The sequence below is a fragment of the Typopeltis vanoorti genome, chromosome 13 (genome assembly GCF_054136105.1).
Source record: "Typopeltis vanoorti isolate ZY-2024b chromosome 13, IOZ_Tvanoo_1.0, whole genome shotgun sequence".
NCBI classification, from domain to species: domain Eukaryota; kingdom Metazoa; phylum Arthropoda; class Arachnida; order Uropygi; family Thelyphonidae; genus Typopeltis; species Typopeltis vanoorti.
The window spans coordinates 4,331,023-4,348,817 of NC_143561.1; the positions used below are offsets into that span (position 1 = coordinate 4,331,023).

The following is a 17,795-nucleotide window of genomic DNA, read 5'->3' on the forward strand; positions in this document are numbered from 1 at the left end:
GAGAGCTCTACTCCAATCATCGAGAATTCGTCCCTCTGTCCAGGCTTTCTGAACTATGCAGTGCAGCCACTGTAAGACTCTTATATCACCATACTTCAGCATTTCTGGTCGAATATCATCTACTCCTGCTGCCTTTCCACATTTCAAGCCTTTGATGGCTTTTTCTACTTCAATTATGGATATGTATTCCTGGCTGCATGCCTGGTCAGTATTTTTTACCACTGTGGTGTCATCACTGCTTGTTTCATTTAGCAGTTTTTCAAAGTAATTACTACATACTTCAAGGATATCTTTTTCTCCCGTTTTCATGTCACCTTTATTATCTCTAATTCCTTTTATAGCACTCTTTCTCCATTCTTAAGCTTCTTCAACAACCTCCAGAATATTTTGCCACCGTCTTGATATTTATTTTCTATATTCTTGACAAAGTCCTCCCATGACTTTTGTTTAGCTAGTTTTACACAGTGTTTAGCATTCTTGCATTTCTCTCTATATTCTCTAAGAGCACAAGCTAACTTATTTGACAGGAACTTTTGGTATGCTTTCTTCTTTTCCTTCACTGCCTCTTTAACTTCCTGTGTCCACCAGGGAGTTCTGATTTTTTTATCCTTACAGACAACCTCACCACATGCCTCTCTGGCAGAATCAATCAATGTTTTCTTCAGAGTTTGCCAATGAATCTCCAAGGTTTGATTCCTGTTCTCGAACTCTTTCATTTTTTCTTCAATAATCTGTGTATTTTAGTCTACAGCTCACATCTGAGAGCTGCTCAACTTTTATGCGCTTTAAAACTTTCTTACATGTTAGTCTTTTCAATATGAAATTCAATTTTATCCTGCTCAAGACTAAATAGTGATCACTTCCAATTTCAAATCCTCTGTACACTCTGGTGTCCTGCACCAGGAAGAAAACATCACTATCAACAATAACATAGTCAATGAGACTTTTCTTATTCCTAGCCTCTTCTCTCCATGTGAATTTGTACACATTTTTATGTTGGAACATGGTGTTAGTAATAACCAGTCCATATCCTGAGCAGAAATCCAACAGATATTTGCCATTATTATTAGCTTTGCTCTTTTCTCCAAATTTTCCCAAAATATTTTTGTATGTCTCACAATCATTTCCTACTCTGCTATTCAGATCCCCAACAAGGACCAACTTTTCATTTTTCATTGTGTCAGTTGCTTTTTCTAAAGCCTCAAAAAATTCCTCCACTTCTACCTTAGTAGAACCTTCTGTGGGCTTTGCATAGGCACAAATAAGTCTCATTGTCCAGTTCCCCATTCTCATATTTGCCCACATTACTCTACTTGAGACTGACTGCCATTCAAGAAGATTAGCCTCGTATTTTGTGTTGAATACTATGGCTACTCCTTCTTTTCCTTGGTTGTCATTGCCTGAATATAACATTTTGTACTTATTGCTCAGAAAGATCTCACCAGTTTTTGTCTTTTTTGTTTCAGTCACCCCTATTATGTCGATCTGGTACTTATCTAATTTCTCAGCTAGCTCCATTTCTTTGCCATTCAGGCTTCTTATATTGATAGTACCGATCTTTAACTCTGGTGATGTTGAGTTGGGGTGTGTTTTCAGATTTGTTCCAGTAGCTGACTTTTCGCTGTTCGCCCTGGTTCCCTGACGAAAACAACGGGGGCCTTGTTTAACTGGGCGAAGCCCCAGCCGGCATGAAATTTTGTCATGTTGTACCATCATTCTATATTTTGGTTTAACCAATAAGAATACAATTTGGTCGGCTAATTCCCAACCCATCCTCATCCGTTCAGTATCCAAGTAGATACCCAACAGGGTGCACCACGAGAAGGTGAGGATTGGACATTAGGTCAGAAGCCCTGGTCGGTTCTCCGCATTCCTTTAAAGGCTATGTGTAGGTCTCCTCTCAGTTACAGCTTTGACCCTTAAGTACCCCTGAAATTACTTCATGCTCAAACATTGTTTGTTTACACTTGGTTAAAGGATTAAACCAAGTATATAATTTCTTGGCATATTTAATTTATAGTAATAACCAAGCGAAAAAACTTTTAACATATTCGTACTACATGAGATTTTACTAGCATGTAATCTATCATTACATTTTCTGGTTTCATTACCTTGCTTCAAGTGATTGCATATGTCATTAAAATTTGAATCTGGTGGTAACTTGAGCTAAAAGTGCTACCACTTTTTGACTTGACAACTGACTATACATTCGTGCAGATTTCAACTGCATGCACAAAGGAACTATGTGAAACTCTTGTTTTTTTTGGTTTTTTTTGAAAAGTGAAATTAATATTACAATTAACATTTTTGTGTATACATGTTACAATTTAGTTTTGATCTTTTGTGTATAATTTTGTTTATAATAAGCAGGTAACTTGCATGAAATGAATGAATGATTAATATTCTAGAATAATGTTCTCATCTTCTAGGATGATAATGCAAGTTACCTGCTTATTATAAATAACTCTACATGTGCAATGGATTTACAGAGTAGTGTTTTTATCTGAGAGTTTCATTTACTTTAATGGAGGATAAAGTTCATAAATGGCAGCAAAATATTCAAATCTTTAAAAAATTGCAATTCCATCAAATTGGGATAACAAATTTAATTACTACTTAAAATTACAATCAATCTCATAAGTTAATCTGTGTACAATATATTACGAGGTAGGTTCCAAAAGTTTTCGGCCTGACATACAAAATTCGTGCCAATTTTAAAACACCATGCTTCAAAGATAGCACCATCTATGGGTAACTTAGTATACTAGTTTTTTTTCAACTCTCTACCTGCATCATTCAGTTGGAGGCACTCTTTTGACTAACATGTGACACACTAAGTGGCTGTAATGTTAAAAATTGAGTACCACGCTGTGATAAAGTTTTTCAACCAAAGAAGGGCTTTCTCAAAGTGCTATCAAACAGTGATTGGATGTTTATTGAATATTTATCGGGAATCTTCTCCTTCATGTTCTACCATGAAGGAATGAGCTAAACAGAAGAGAAAGCATTGAAGATGATCCTCATGATTGTCGGTCTGTGGAAGTGATGACTGAGGAAAATGTTTCGCTTTTTGAGGAGGAACTGCTTAATTACAGATGGCTGAAGCTCAAACAAATCTCAGAAAAGTTGGGGCTTTCTATAACAATCGTCCTTCTTTCGCACATTATTCATGAGAAGTTTAATATGACGATGGTCAGTGCAAAGTGGGTGTCCCGACTTGTCTCTTCAGTTCAGAAGGAGCATCGTGTAATCTGTTCCTGCAAGTTTTTAGAGCTTTGCCAAGGGAATCATAGACAAGTGCTGGAATCCATTGTTACTGGGGATGAAACCATGGTCCTTTATTATGATTCTCTTTCCAAAAGGGAATCCATGGAGTGGCACAAACCAGGCTAAATACTGCTGAGAAAAGCCAGGGTCACTCATGCCACCAAGAAAATCATGGCAACAATCTTTTGGGATTGCTAGGATTGACTTCAAGGAAAGGAATATCACCATGAATGCAGAATATTATGCTTCACTCCTGCACAACACCATAAAGAAGAGACGAGGAATGCTGAGTCATGGGGTTCACCTGCTTCACTTTTTCTCCAGTCAATTCTCCAGTCCATACTGCTATTGTTGCAAAGGCTGCAGTGAAGAACTGTGTCTTACAGGACATTGACCACCCACCCTACAGCCTAAATCTAGCACCCAGTGACTACTACCTCTTCTCAAAACTGAAGACAACCCTTCAAGAAAGAAAATTTGAAGATGACAATGAGGTGAAAGAATGCAGTTTTAGGCCATTTTGCAGACAAAAGTATGGACTATTTTTTCAAGGGCACAGAAATATTAATTCAAAGATGTGAAAACTGTGTTGAAGTGAAGAGAGATTATGATAAAAAGTGACAGTAGTTTTCTTTCTATCACCTCACCTCTAAAAGTTAGTCAGGCCAGAAACTTATGGAACCACTCTTGTATTTCAAATATGTGCACATCTTATTTAAATTAACAGTTAACTTTTACTTTCCTATACAAAAATCCCTAAAGATAACATCCAATATTTCTTCTGTTGTTACATGGCCAGTAATATGCCCTATATGTGTAAGGCATTTCCTTAACTTTTCTGCTGCAACTACCATGTCTACATCTATGTAATACTGATACTCTGTAAGGCACTTAAAACAGCTATGAAGATGTTTCTTGTGTCTCTCTTGAGTCATTGTTGTAGTTTCTCTTGTTGATTTGCCACAACTAGAAAAGTATAGAGGTAAAATCATTACAAGTTTCAAAATTTCACTATGTGTGTATATATATACATATATATATGTTATGGGCCAAGTGACTAATAGGTCATTATTCATAATGCCTAGCCATTATAAATAATGACTAAAACGGCCGTGAAGCCTCATAAATATTGATTGATTAATTTATTAAATTGACCAGACATTATGGATAAAGTTACTTTCCCTTTGGGCAATTTGATTTTAAAAAAACTACACTTTTTTCATTAAGAATTTGACCAGACGTATGAATAAAGCTACATTCCCTTTGGGCAATTTGATTTTCAAAAAAAAAAAAAAAAAACCTAACCTAAATTACAATAATCTTCCTTGTAATATTTTTATATTTCGTACTTAATTCTTTTTACATGTGGTTTCTGCTGCCATGGCCAATAGTGATATGGGCATCGTGCAATATCTGAAACATTTCTTCAGTGTGAACGTAATATTTAATCAAATTGCATATTACAATACCAGTATACGATGTTTATATGTTATGGGCCAAGTCACTTTGGTTTTTGACTCTCACTTTTTCTCTCACTGTCAAATATACTGATTTTGTAAAAAATTTGAGTGACATGGGCAAAGTTCTCTTCATGTCTCCCGACAAAAAGAAATTCGAAGAATCTCCCCCCCTCCCCCCAAAAAAATCCTACTGCTTCTAATACTGCCAACAAGGTATCATTATTATCACTTTGCCCAACCAGATGATAGCAGCATTTATATTGATCCGTCAATGTGATAAATTATGATAAACAACGTTGAATTTATTACAGTGCCTGATTTTGTTTGTCATTATTCATAATGGCCAGGCATTATAAATAATGCCTGTATTAATCATTTAGTCCATAACACACACAGATATATATATATATAAGGTATAATCAAAAACTATTTAGATTTTTTTTAAAACTGTAAAACTATTATATTACAGATGAAAAAATTCTTAACTTTTCTTATATCTGAAATAATCATTCTTTCCCTCCAATTCACAACTTCGAATATTTTCTCTATTTTTTAAAGCATTCCTCAAACGCTTCTTTAAAGATACCTTCAGTACTTCCAGCACACTGAATTTTATGGTATTCATGTCATTAAATTACCTACTTTTAATGCTGATTTCAGTTGTGAGAATAAGTTGACACAAGTGGCAGGACAAATTAGAAGGATAATCTGGGGGTGGAAGGTGGAAAGCTGCTTCTGTCTACGGTTGTTGGATTTTGAAGTCTGAATGTAATTAAATGTGATCAAATTGTACATTTGATCACATTTAATTTTGCAAATGATTTTTTTTTTTTTTTTGAGAGAGAGAGGCAGCATAAGGCTAACCACCTTATCCTCGAATACGATTGTGGTTAAATGAATAGAAAACCCTCGACACTGCAAGGTCAAAGAGGGAAGGAGAGAGAGAGAGAGAGTTTTGCAAACTTTCATCAAACTGCCAATTGACACTGGCCTGTAGAAACAAATCTGCAGTGACTCATACTGTCAAGAAAAGCACGCACTCGACTTTCAGTCAAATCTGCATGGCTTTCTTCAACCTCTGCAAGACTGATTCTAACTAAATGACAGAAACTGTCTTAGCCATAAATCTCAATTTTAATCCGAGTTATGACTCAAATCTTCACTTGATGTAGCAGTTTTGGAATAAGCTTTACAAAACCTAGTTGTTCCTGAATCTTCTGCCAAAATAGACTAGCATATATTATGATTTAAATTTTAATAGCAATTTCCTCAATTGATAACCATCTATTCTGAATCACTAACAAAGAGAAGCAATCATACTGTCAGTCTGAGGGGAAGATAAAACACAAACACATATATATCTTCTTTCTCTTGTGCCTTATCCCATCTATTTGGGGTAGGCCTTTTACATGATGCGACTTTACGCATACAATCCAATCAACTTGTTGCAGAGCCTGATGTTTGGGGGGGGGGGATATTTTTGTCTCTAGAAGTGTGTGTTCATGGGACTGATATGTTTGTTCTGAGGGACGAAAAACCCGAGTTTCTGGGATAAAAATCCTCCACCTCTATATGATACTGGCTACACCTGTCAAAAGAGACCAGATAAAGGTTCCTCACATCATAGACAAGAATCAAACCCAGGTCTTCCCAACCAAAGGGTTTAGTCTATACTGACTGAGCTACGAAGGCTCCATACACAAACACATAATAATAAAAGTAAACTTACAGTCTAGCCTAGAGAATGGACAGAATTCAGTATGGGTAATTGCTCCCCCCAAGAATGGAGAGGTTCTCAACCCAAAGTAGAATTACTAGGATGAACTAGAATTCTCAGAACTATCTCCCTCTACTTCAGAAACAGGAAACTGATTTCCTCTTTCATACTGTTTCTCTCTTCAAACCATAATTTCACTAGTTTTCCAATTTGCAATGACCAGTAGGAAACCTGGTTCTGGTATCAGTACCACACCCAAAAGAGGAAACATTTGCTAGCAGAAGTGTACAGATAATGACAGCATTCAAGCAATATGACAGTAAACAACAAAGAAATGAGTTATGGATAGAATGGTGAAAAACTGAAGTTGCTGTATTACTTTATAGTCATATGAATACAATCTTTTCTGTCTTTGGTGGGTAAAAATCTTGTGCCACCGGTAAAAGGGAATCTGATGAACAATTAGTAAAATAGACCTGGTATTCAAACAAATCTGTTACTAACTGAAGGGTATTCAGGACATGCATTATTTTCAGTCTTCATTTTTGAAATGAGCATATCATTCAAAACAGAAGCTTTCTTTAAATCAGTTTTTGCATTATATTTTGAACATTAAGAATTTGGTAATGCTGCTGCTGTTTTGAACAAAATTTGAGACAGATTTGCTGTTCTTCTATTAATGTAACCATTTTAAATTCAATTTAAACTGTATATATCCCCTCCCAGAATGCAGAGATACATCTGTGGTGGCTAATGAATAACTTTTTTTGTTCTCAAAGAAGCAGGTATTGTGAGCTGCAATTCATAAAAGACATCAGGGATCCCATCAGACAAGACTTACATGACCAGTGATAAATTGCTCTAAATTTGCATAATTTTTGCTTCTTTTCAAAAATACTGATGCTCCCTAACACTAGTCATTGCACAATAGCAGATTGGTATTCTATGAACTGCTTAGACTCATTTTCAACTCTTTTTCAGTGGAAGGAGATACAGCAACAGGCAGAAATCTCACTATCAGAGCTTATAAAATGCCTGTTGTCATTTTATAAGCTCTGCATTATCTCCAGGTAGGTGGTAACTATGAAGATACCAGATATCAAGTTGTGAATATAGTACCATTTACTCCGATTTTTAAAATGCTCAAAAGCATATAATCCTCCTTGATCTCTCTAAAATTAGCTAGCAAACTGAACTGGATGAGTTCTCAATGGCTTTAAATAAGGGCTTCATCTGCTTCTGCAGTATTTGGGTATGTATTATCACCTGTCAAAAAAGAACTGGTCTGATGATGCTTGTATCCCCCATCTGACTTTGTGGAATTTTTCTTTATCATTGAATGATAGCATTTTTCTCCTCTGTCTAAAAAGAAATACATACATACATAAAAAGTCAATTCAACATAACACTTAAAAGGTCCTGTTTTCTCATGGTCCAAGCTAGATGAAGTCCACTATAACAATCCCTTGGAAAACACACACACACTGCATACCATAAATAGCCTGCTTCTTCATACTTCTCCAATATGAACTGAGCTGCATATGAGTGTCATGTTTTGTAAAGATTCCTAATGAAATGCCTTCAAAATAAAATTCTTCCTCAAGCTGTTTTAACAGGCAGACCAACAGAACATTTGCTGCTTACTTATTCTACTCTGCTAGTAAAGAATTAAAAAAAGAGGGGAAGAGCCAGAGACCATCCCTGGAAGTTGTGTAAGAATGTGGTGAAGAGGGAAGTGAGGAGCATATTTTTTACGTTGAGAATTGTCAGTGAATGGAACATATTACCAGAATGTGTTGTTAATGCAAGGAGTGTTAAGAATTGTAAGATTCAGTATGATAAACATGTTGTCAATTGAATGAACCTCCTATGATGAGTCGACTCCATTGAGGATGCAATAATAATATTCTTAAATAACAGCCAATTTCAACATCAAAATGGGGACTAAGGAAGAAGAGGACAAATTTTTTTTGGCCACTTCTTCCTTAGTACAACCTCCAAACATTCAAAATATCTTGAAGTTCACGACATTTTGTAAGTCTGGATTGCTAAATGAAACAAGTAGTACTGTAGTGTTGCAATCAGGAGTACATGTCAATACCTGAGGTAGGAAAATCCACCAGAATTCTGAAATGTGGAAAGACAATTGGAGTAGACTAGGAATGCTGAAATATATAGGAATAAAAGTTTTACAGTCAATGGATACTCTGCATAATTCAAAAAGTCTGGTTGTCAAAAGATTAAATTTCATACAACTGGCGTAGATCTATCATAGTACCCATCTATAAAAAAGAGAAATAGTATAAAGGATTAAGGTAAGATATATGCAAACATGCTCGAGAAGGAGCTGAAAAATATTATGAAAGAGAAACTTCAAGATCAAGCTGGGTTCAAGTCAAAAAGGAGCTTGTCAGGATCAGATTTTCACTTTAAAACAAATTGTTGAAAAATCAGGGAATACACAAGGAACTGTTTCGTGACAAGATGATAAGAGAAAAACTGTTCAAAATGTTACAATTGCATGTGCAAACTGAATGTTATATCATGCATATCATGCAATATGTAGTTTATATTTAGATTATAAGGTAGCACTTAGGGATTGAAAGGGTATAGGAAGATGGTTGATGTAAAACCAGGCACACACACACACACTTTCTCCAATGTTGTTCACTATCTGTATGGAACACATTGTGAAATGCCATTAAACATGATATTGATTGGAAGTATTAATTTCAGCTTTAGATGATGTTATACTCCTAAATAAATCCAGCATAGGTCTGTAGAATTCCTCTGACTAAATTAAATAACTGTTGTAAAAAATATGAACATGAAAATCAGCAATAAAAATACAAACCATGAAAATAGGCAGGAACATTAAAAACATCAGTTGCATCTTGAATGAAAAACCCACACATAAAGTAAAATATGTCAACTATTTAAGTGCAATTTTTGTGAAGATGGCAAATTAAATATGGAAACAATGGAATAATCGAAGCTGCTATTGGTAGGAACTCAAATAAATTTATGTTTAAATAGAGGGAAATTTGACAAAACATTAATCTAACTATATACAAGGCAGTATTCAAATCAATTTTAAGATATGAATCCAAAAGCTGGGTTCGAAGTAAAATAGTACATGAAGAACTAGAGACCACACACACGTGAGTTCTTTAAAAAAAAAAAAAAAAAAAAAAACAGGAGCAAACAGATAGCAACAATGGCAGAATCATATAAAAATGAAAATATTAGAAACCTCGCATTATTAGCATTCGGGAATGTGTAAGAAGAGCTAATATCTGATTAGCAAAGCAATTTAAGAAGTTAGCAAAACAATGATTTCAGGATGGCAGGAAAAGACCTAGATGGATTGATGAGTTAGAGTTGCCTTTGAAGACTGAAACACAAGATCTGATAATACTGAGGTCCTGAGAGATAAACAGACTAATTTGGAAGAATATCGTTGATAGGATGTTAAAAATAAAGTTTTCATGCAGCACTATCATTATATTCTGTACACTCCCTGGAGGATACATAAATCAGGAATCTGAAGATAATGATGTGATGTGTTTAATTAATTTTTAGTTACAGTAAGTAAATTGTATTTACTTAATTGAAACTTACAGGAGCTCTATTTTATCTTGCAGAAGTTGACAAAAAGTATCCACTCCATCACCATATTTGCAAGATAGAGCACAAAACTGAAATTTATCTGTCTGCATATTTAATTTTTCCTTCCAAATAAAATTCTTTTCCATCAAAAGATCAATTTTGTTGAAAGTAACAAATATGCATGGTTCATCATAATAACTTGCATCCTTAGATGTATGCAGTGCTTGGCTTCTTTCCATAGAACACACAAGTTCCATAAATCCTAAGTCTTTCAAATGATTTTTCACTATCTCTTCTATATTAAGTGCTTCTGCTTTATTTATTTTATCCATCAAGTTCAATACTGAAGATGCCTCCACCATAAGTACTAGTATGTCTGCTTGTGAAGCCCTATAATAATAATAATAAAAAAAAAAATTAATGACATTAAGACTCTTGAAAAAAATTATAAAAAACTAAATTTTCTATGCAAATCAGTAATTTGTAAGATATTGGAACATATAAGCAATGCTTGATTATTCTGGGAGAGGAATATAACCTCTGATGATAAATATAGACATTTAATATAAGATCAAAATAAGAGGGGCAAAAAAGTTGATAAATAACTGGATCCTTATAAAGGATCCACTTGCAGTGAATTAAGGTTAACTGAGATGGAAATGTTAATAGTATATGAGCAGCAAACTCAAAGACTTTTTTTTTTTTTAATTTTTGAAGATGTAGGTGTACAAATGAAGAAAAAGCGTTTTAGTTTTGTGGTAATCCTTCTGGTTTCTGAACCACAGTCATAAGTTTTTTACTAGAGGAATTTTTAACAGAAAGAAGAGAATTTAATACCTATAAAGAGGGCAGAAAGATAAAAAACATTAGTGAACAAGTGGAAAGATCAAGGTCTGATGAAACGATTTTTGGTAAAAGTGATATCTTTAGAGCAGGTTTTTTTTTTTTTTTTTTTTTTTTTTTTTTTTTTTTTTTTTTTGTATGGAGTTCCCTCCCTTTTCTCCCCTGTCCCTATTGGGGCGAGTTGAGCCCCCTCATGGGGGGTTAAGTATTTATGGCTGTAGATCCATGTGTGTTCACGGGACCGGTTTGTCTGCTTGCGGGATGAAAAACCCCAGATAAACTGGGGGGGACCCTGCTGTCCACGCCCAAGACTGGTTAACTTGGCTATGGCTGAGGAAGATCCTTAAGCTCCTCATGTCGGCGATGGGAATCGAACCTAGGACAATCCTTCCCCAGGCATATGGTTGTGAAGCGTAAAGCCACTAGGCTAACTGCGCAGTTTAAAGCAGCAGTGAGGTTATGTATATCTCATTTTTAGTCATGAACATTTGGTTGAGTTTTTGTCATTGGTCTTCACCTCTACAAAACAGAAGAGGAGGACTTAAGTATAAAGAGCTAATAAGCTTCATTTCGGCAATGAAAACATTACTAAAATTAAGGGGATATTAAATCCCACATAGTTTTAAAACCAAATAAGAAACTCAAAGATAGGAATCAGAGAGTTTCTTGCTGAATATAGTAAACTATAAAGTATCAGCGAACACTAGCGTTAGCCAATGCAAGTGATCCTAGTACATAGTACAATCACGGGCAACTCGTTGCAAAGGTGTGTAAAGTTCAGATCGCTATTCTTAGGTATTTTCCATATTTTCCAATAACAGCATACATTTCCTAGGAAATGTGTTTTTACATTATGGAAAATACCTAAGAATAGCGATCTGAACTTGCCCCACCTTTGCAACGAGTTGCCTGGTATTGTACTACGTACTAGGATCACTTGCATTGGCTAATGCTAGTGTCGCTGATACTTTATAGTTTACTATATTCGGCAAGAAACTCTCTGATTCCTATCTTTGAGTTTCTTATTCGGTTTTAAAACTATGTAGGATTTAATATCCCCTTAATTTTAGAAGAGGAGGATGTTAATATGTCCACTACTTACCATGCTCGTTCATTGTCTTGAAAAGTGGGTTGAACTCCATTTGAAAAATAATGTGAATTTTACCTATGGAAAGTTATAAACCTGTATAGCACAACAGGTGGACTGAAGGTTAGTGAGATTTTTCAAGTCACTTCAGGGTGGTGGTAGTCTCATACTGAGTGGGAGGGATGAAATGATCTAGCATATATGAGGAATCTGGTAAATACAAGACTACATGGCAGAATTTGTATCTTTAGTCTTTTTTTTTTTTTTTTTTTTATTGTTGTTTACCAGATATATTTTTTTTTTTTTGCAATGGGATGCTTGGTGATGTAGGATTAAGAAAAACTTTATGCATAGAGCCTGCCACCTAGCAAACATTAAAATGAAACATCTGACACTGTTAAGAACATTAGAAAGTTAAAGCTCTTTTTATAGTATTTTAAATAAGGTGCTTCTAGATGACAAACTGAATACTCAGTGTTCTGAATGTGTTCAGAAGCTGTTTGTAGACGAACCACTTATTTAGAAAAAATGAATCTGCTAGTCTCGGACAATAGATATCAACTTGTTAACTACAACCCGACCAATAGAATAAAAAAGAAAACAGAGAAGCTACTTAAATTAGTTACTACATGACCCAAAGATGCAGTCAAAAAATTACTTCCACACTACGCTCGTTCTCTGAGAATTTCTGAGAACACACCACTCCAGCTGATAGTCAAAATCATCTAGCCAAGAAATTAGCGTCAACACTCAAGGAGCTGGTAGGTTATTCTCCCTCCTATATCAGAAACACATAACACTTTATAAACATAATCAAAGACATTACATTAGACAAATATGATTTATTAGCCAGTTCTGATGTCTCTGCCCTCTTTACGAATATCCCAATCAATAACACAATCCTTTTACAGGACAAATTCCCTCCAGGTATCAGGGTGCTCTTTGAACATGTATTACATTCTGGTTATTTTGTTTGGCAAAATGCTTTCCACATACAAAAAGAAGGCACAGCCATGGGCTCGCCATTATCCCCCCCCCCCATTGCTAACTTTTATATGGAATATTTTGAGCAACATGCTTTAGATTCCTCTCCTTTAAAACTCAAAGTCTGGCTTAGATACGTTGACGATGTTTTTGCTTAAAGATGAATTTAAAGTTATCAGCAATACTTTCCTAAAAAATAGTTACAGCCAAAACACTATCAACAAAATTCTCTACAAGACCTCACTAAAAAAACAAAGATAAACTAGACTACAATAAAACTATAACCATTCCTTACATTAAAGGGACATCAGATAAAATAAACAGAATACTACAGAAATACAACCTTAAAGCCACCTTTAAACTTCCTGCAAAATTAAAAAGCTTACTCAACTCATCCAAAGACCCACTCCCTCTGCTGGCCCACCCTGGAGTATACCGTATTTATTGCACCTGTAATCTACCATATATAGGGTGTTAGATCGTGAATGAGGCCTGCCTTTACTAGATAGACATTCATTCGTGATCTAACAATGAAAGGAGCCTTAAAGCAGAGAAAATACCTGTACTGCTGGTCAAAATTGAATTGGAAAGAAATAAGGGAAGGGGGGAGTAAAGTAAAGTGTATCATATAATTGTATACTGAGTGTAAAGTGTATCATATAATTGTATATTAAGTGTGTACCTATTTATTTAGTGTATATTCATTCACTTATTGAAGAGGAAAGATTGTGAAATATTTAATATGTATAATTTAATGAGAGAAAATAATGTATATAAATTTAAATAGAAACAAAGGAGTAGTATGTGTAATCTATGGCAAACAAAGAAAATGTGATGACTAAGAGCCTGAAGTTCATGATACTGATCAGCCCGTATTGGAACCTTACAAGCAAGGATTAACTAATTCCATGAGAGGAGCTCTCTCATGGGTTCGTAATGAAGCATTTTGATGTGACCGTGAATGTTAGCTCCTTGGAAGAAAAAGGTGAATGATCGAAAGGTGCAGGGAGACCTCGACACAAACGAAGCAACAAATGTGGTGAGAGACCTAAACGCAAAACATCCCACATGGAACAGTAGGAACTCCAACAACAACGGGAAGAGCCTACACACGTTCGCTATGACAAGAAACATCATCATAGCAGGTCCCGCCGAACCAACACACTATGGACCGCTGGGAAGACCCAATGTGCTGGATATAGCCATTTTCAGGAACACCTCGCACCAATTCCAGTTACAGGTAGTCAATGATCTTAGCTCCGACCACAATCCGGTACTACTAAGCCTAGGCGAGGAAACAGAAATCATCCCCAAGCAGTCCTCCACAAATTTCAAAAAGCTGAACGCTACTCTCCGCAACTTCACAGGACACGTTTCAACCATCTCCTCACTAAAGAAATAGATACAGTGATCAGAAAACTGGAAAGCACAATCCAAGCCTGGCCTAGCAGCAGCTTCCACCGTTACGCTCCAGCTCAAACCAACCTGCTCCCAGAAGAGATTCTAAAGCTCATCCGCAGCAAAAACAGGATCACATGATATTACCATACAACACTGTCCCCCCCAGGATAGACAAGAGCTAAACAAGGCAACAAACCTAGTCCGATATGTGATCAAAGATCACAAGAACCAGCTGTGGAAGAAGAAGGTCCTTAAACACCGAAGACAACTCACTGTGTGACTAAAGCCCTTCGCAGCGACCGCCCCAACATTCAGCCAATCCACGGAGAAAGGGGCATAGCCTACCGAGACAACGAGAAAGCAGAAGCCTTCGTGGACGCTCTGGAACTGCAATTCAGCCCAAACTATGAGCATGCGGACTTGTACTTCATTGAAAAAATACACAGGCATGTCCGCTGTGCACTTCATCAAACCAGCAGCCAAGAAAACACAAGCTATGCTACACCAAATCATCAAGAGCCTCAACAACAGAAAGGCCCCAGGTCCTGATGAGATTTCAAACCAAACCATAAAAGCACTCCCCCATAAAACAGTTATGCATCTAGTGGCTATCATCAACGTGATGCTAAGACTCAACTACTTCCCCACTCGCTGGAAGCAGGCAGATGTAATCCTCATCCACAAACCAGGAAAAGCACCTCAATTCCCCCAGAACTACAGACCTATCAGCCTCCTATCAAATCTGGGAAAAATCACAGAAAAGATAATTCTGAACCGCCTACAAAATGAAACGGACAAGATCGACCTAATCCCAAAAGAACAATTTGGATTTCGCAAAGGCCACTGCACAACCCAACAGGTCCACAGACTTATAGAATTCATAACTACTGGATACAACTGGAAACAACACACAGGTGCAATCTTCCTGGATGTGGCGAAAGCCTTTGACAAAGTATGGCACAAAGGCCTCATTCACAAACTAATAGTTGCAAAATACCCACTAAACCTCGCCAAAATCATAGAATCCTATCTGAAAGAACGAAAATTTCAAGTTAAGCTACATGGCCTCAGATCCTCCATGAGATGCATCACAGCAGGTGTCCTGCAAGGCTCCCTCCTATCGCTGCTACTCTTCGACATTTTCATCTCAGACGTACCAAGCACAGCATCAACCACCATGGCTTTCTATGCAGACGACATGGCAATACTGACCAGATCACTCAGGCCACACAACGACTACAAGACACAGCAACAAATCTTGAAGAATGGTTTCAGAAATGGAGGATAGATGTCAACGCCGACAAGAGCATGGTCATACTCTTTACAAGAAGGAAAGCAACCCACCACAGAGCAGTCACGATGTTCGACACTGATATCCCATGGCAAAAAGAAGTAAAATATCTGGGAATCAAACTGGATAACCGACTCAGCTTCAACCCCCACATCTCACATGCTTGCAACAAAGCCAACTCAGCAATAGCTCAACTCTACCCTCTACTCAACCGAAGAAGCAAAGTCAGTACAGAAAACAAACTAACAACATACAAAACAATCATCAGACCCATACTAACGTATGGATTGCCGGCATGGAGCCACACCTCTCCCAGCAACATCAAAAGACTACAGGTACTACAAAATAAATGCCTCCAAATGATCTTCGACGCCCCATGGTTTGTTAGGAATGCTCTCCTCCACCAAGATGGAAACATGCCAGACTTACCTTCGTATCTCAACCAGACTGCTGCCAAGTTCTTCACCCAGGCATCACTCCATCCCGACCAACTCATTTGTGATTTATCAAATTATGATGAAAATGACAGATGGAGACACAAACGCCCGAAGGCAGCTCTGATCATTGCTTCAAACGATTCTACACAGCCCTAATTCGGGAGAGCCAGGCACTCAAAAATTTCTCATTACTCACACTTGGTGATTCAGTGAAACTGTGAGCAGCCAGAAACGGTAAGGCAATTTTATCCTTTCTAAAATTAAGTGAGAGTGCTGAAAGAAAACACATTAAGCAGTTTTGCAGAAGAGAAAACTGAAAGTAATTTATTTGATGGAGTAACTTTAAGGACATTTGGACTGGTAGCCATGTCAAGTGATTCTTGCTAAATCTAGTATGTAAATGTTATCTTAGCTGTTCCCCCAGAGATTCTTGTCTGGATAAAATTGTATTAATTGCATGCTTTTTTTAGGGGATGATAAATGTATCAATTTATGAGATTTTCATGTAATATTATTTAAAAGTGGTTTGATCTAATTAAGATAACTGACGAATTGATTATTTCATGTTTAATGTATTCTATTAGTGTAGAATAAAACTTTATGTTTTATCATTTGAAATCCTGGTATTGAATTTGTGTTTGAGACCGACATTTGTCACTCACTAAACTATGAACCGTGACAGAGGGGAAAGAAAAATATTACAACAGGAAAGAGAAGGGGCCACGACTGCAACATTTTATGAGAGGGCCTGAATATTTCTAAGGTATAATAACTCTAACGGGCACAATATAAATATAATTTGTTAGGGTTTGTTACCCAGGGAAAATCCTACAATCCCTGACCACAACCAGTAGTGATAAGGCACATTCAGAATTAAGTAGTATTAACGTCTCAAACCACAAACATACGATCTAACAAGGGGAAACAGGATGCACAATTCCTATCAGACAAAAGGAACACAAACGACACATTAAATATAATAACTATGCACCTTTCTGATCATGCCCTGAACACTTTATATAGAATTGACTGGAAAAGCACCAGTTGTTTACATCACACAAAAAACATGGTATGAAAGCAAATTTAAGGAAGCCTGTAAGATTCTTATCAACCACCCTCATCTTAATAATAATAAAGGTTTAAAAATACCAAGCATATGGAAGGCACATATTCTACCCACAGAACCTTTCTCCCTAAGAGTTAACTAGTAGATAATCCAAAATCGCAAATCTAACATAACAATTGTGATGTTAAATTTGGACATCATTGTTACTGTGAGAAAACTATTGTTACTGTATATTTCTCTGATGTTATCTTAAATAGATTATAGCTTTCATGTAGTTTCTATATAATTAATTCATTTTAATTTTATTTCTATTCTTTATTTTTATTTTTTTTAATATATATATTATATTTTCACTAGAGGTCATGTCAGTAGAATAAATGTTGATCAAATCATTGTCTCCTTAGCATACTGTGTGAAATATGAAATTAAAACAGAACTATAACAGAAAGAAATATAATAGATTAACCAGAGATATTAGAAAACTAGTTAAAAGAAACAATAACAGGTTAGAAGGAAAATGCAAAATGGCAGAGAAACTATGAAAAGAAAATAACCTTCATGGATTATATAAGGGGTGCTTAAGGGTCAAAGCTGTATAACTGTGAGGAGACCTCCACATAGCCTTTAAAGGAA

At 36.1% G+C, this 17,795-nt stretch overlaps 1 protein-coding gene across 2 annotated transcripts in view; it reads right to left on the minus strand.

Annotated features, from left to right (window-relative positions):
- Positions 1–2,591: 2,591 nt before the first annotated feature.
- Positions 2,592–17,795, minus strand: part of LOC150099896 (5-taurinomethyluridine-[tRNA] synthase subunit GTPB3, mitochondrial) — a 132,288-nt gene continuing 117,084 nt past the window's right edge. Inside the window, exons 7-8 of one of the 2 annotated variants that reach the window (XM_090402696.1) lie at positions 10,066–10,443; positions 2,592–4,233 (exon numbers count right to left, since the gene is read on the minus strand). In XM_090402696.1, coding sequence (XP_090258822.1) covers positions 4,002–4,233; positions 10,066–10,443 — 610 coding nt within the window. In that variant the 3' untranslated portion in view covers positions 2,592–4,001. The remainder of the gene's footprint in view (positions 4,234–10,065; positions 10,444–17,795) is intronic. The other variant, XM_090402697.1, reaches the window with a different exon arrangement.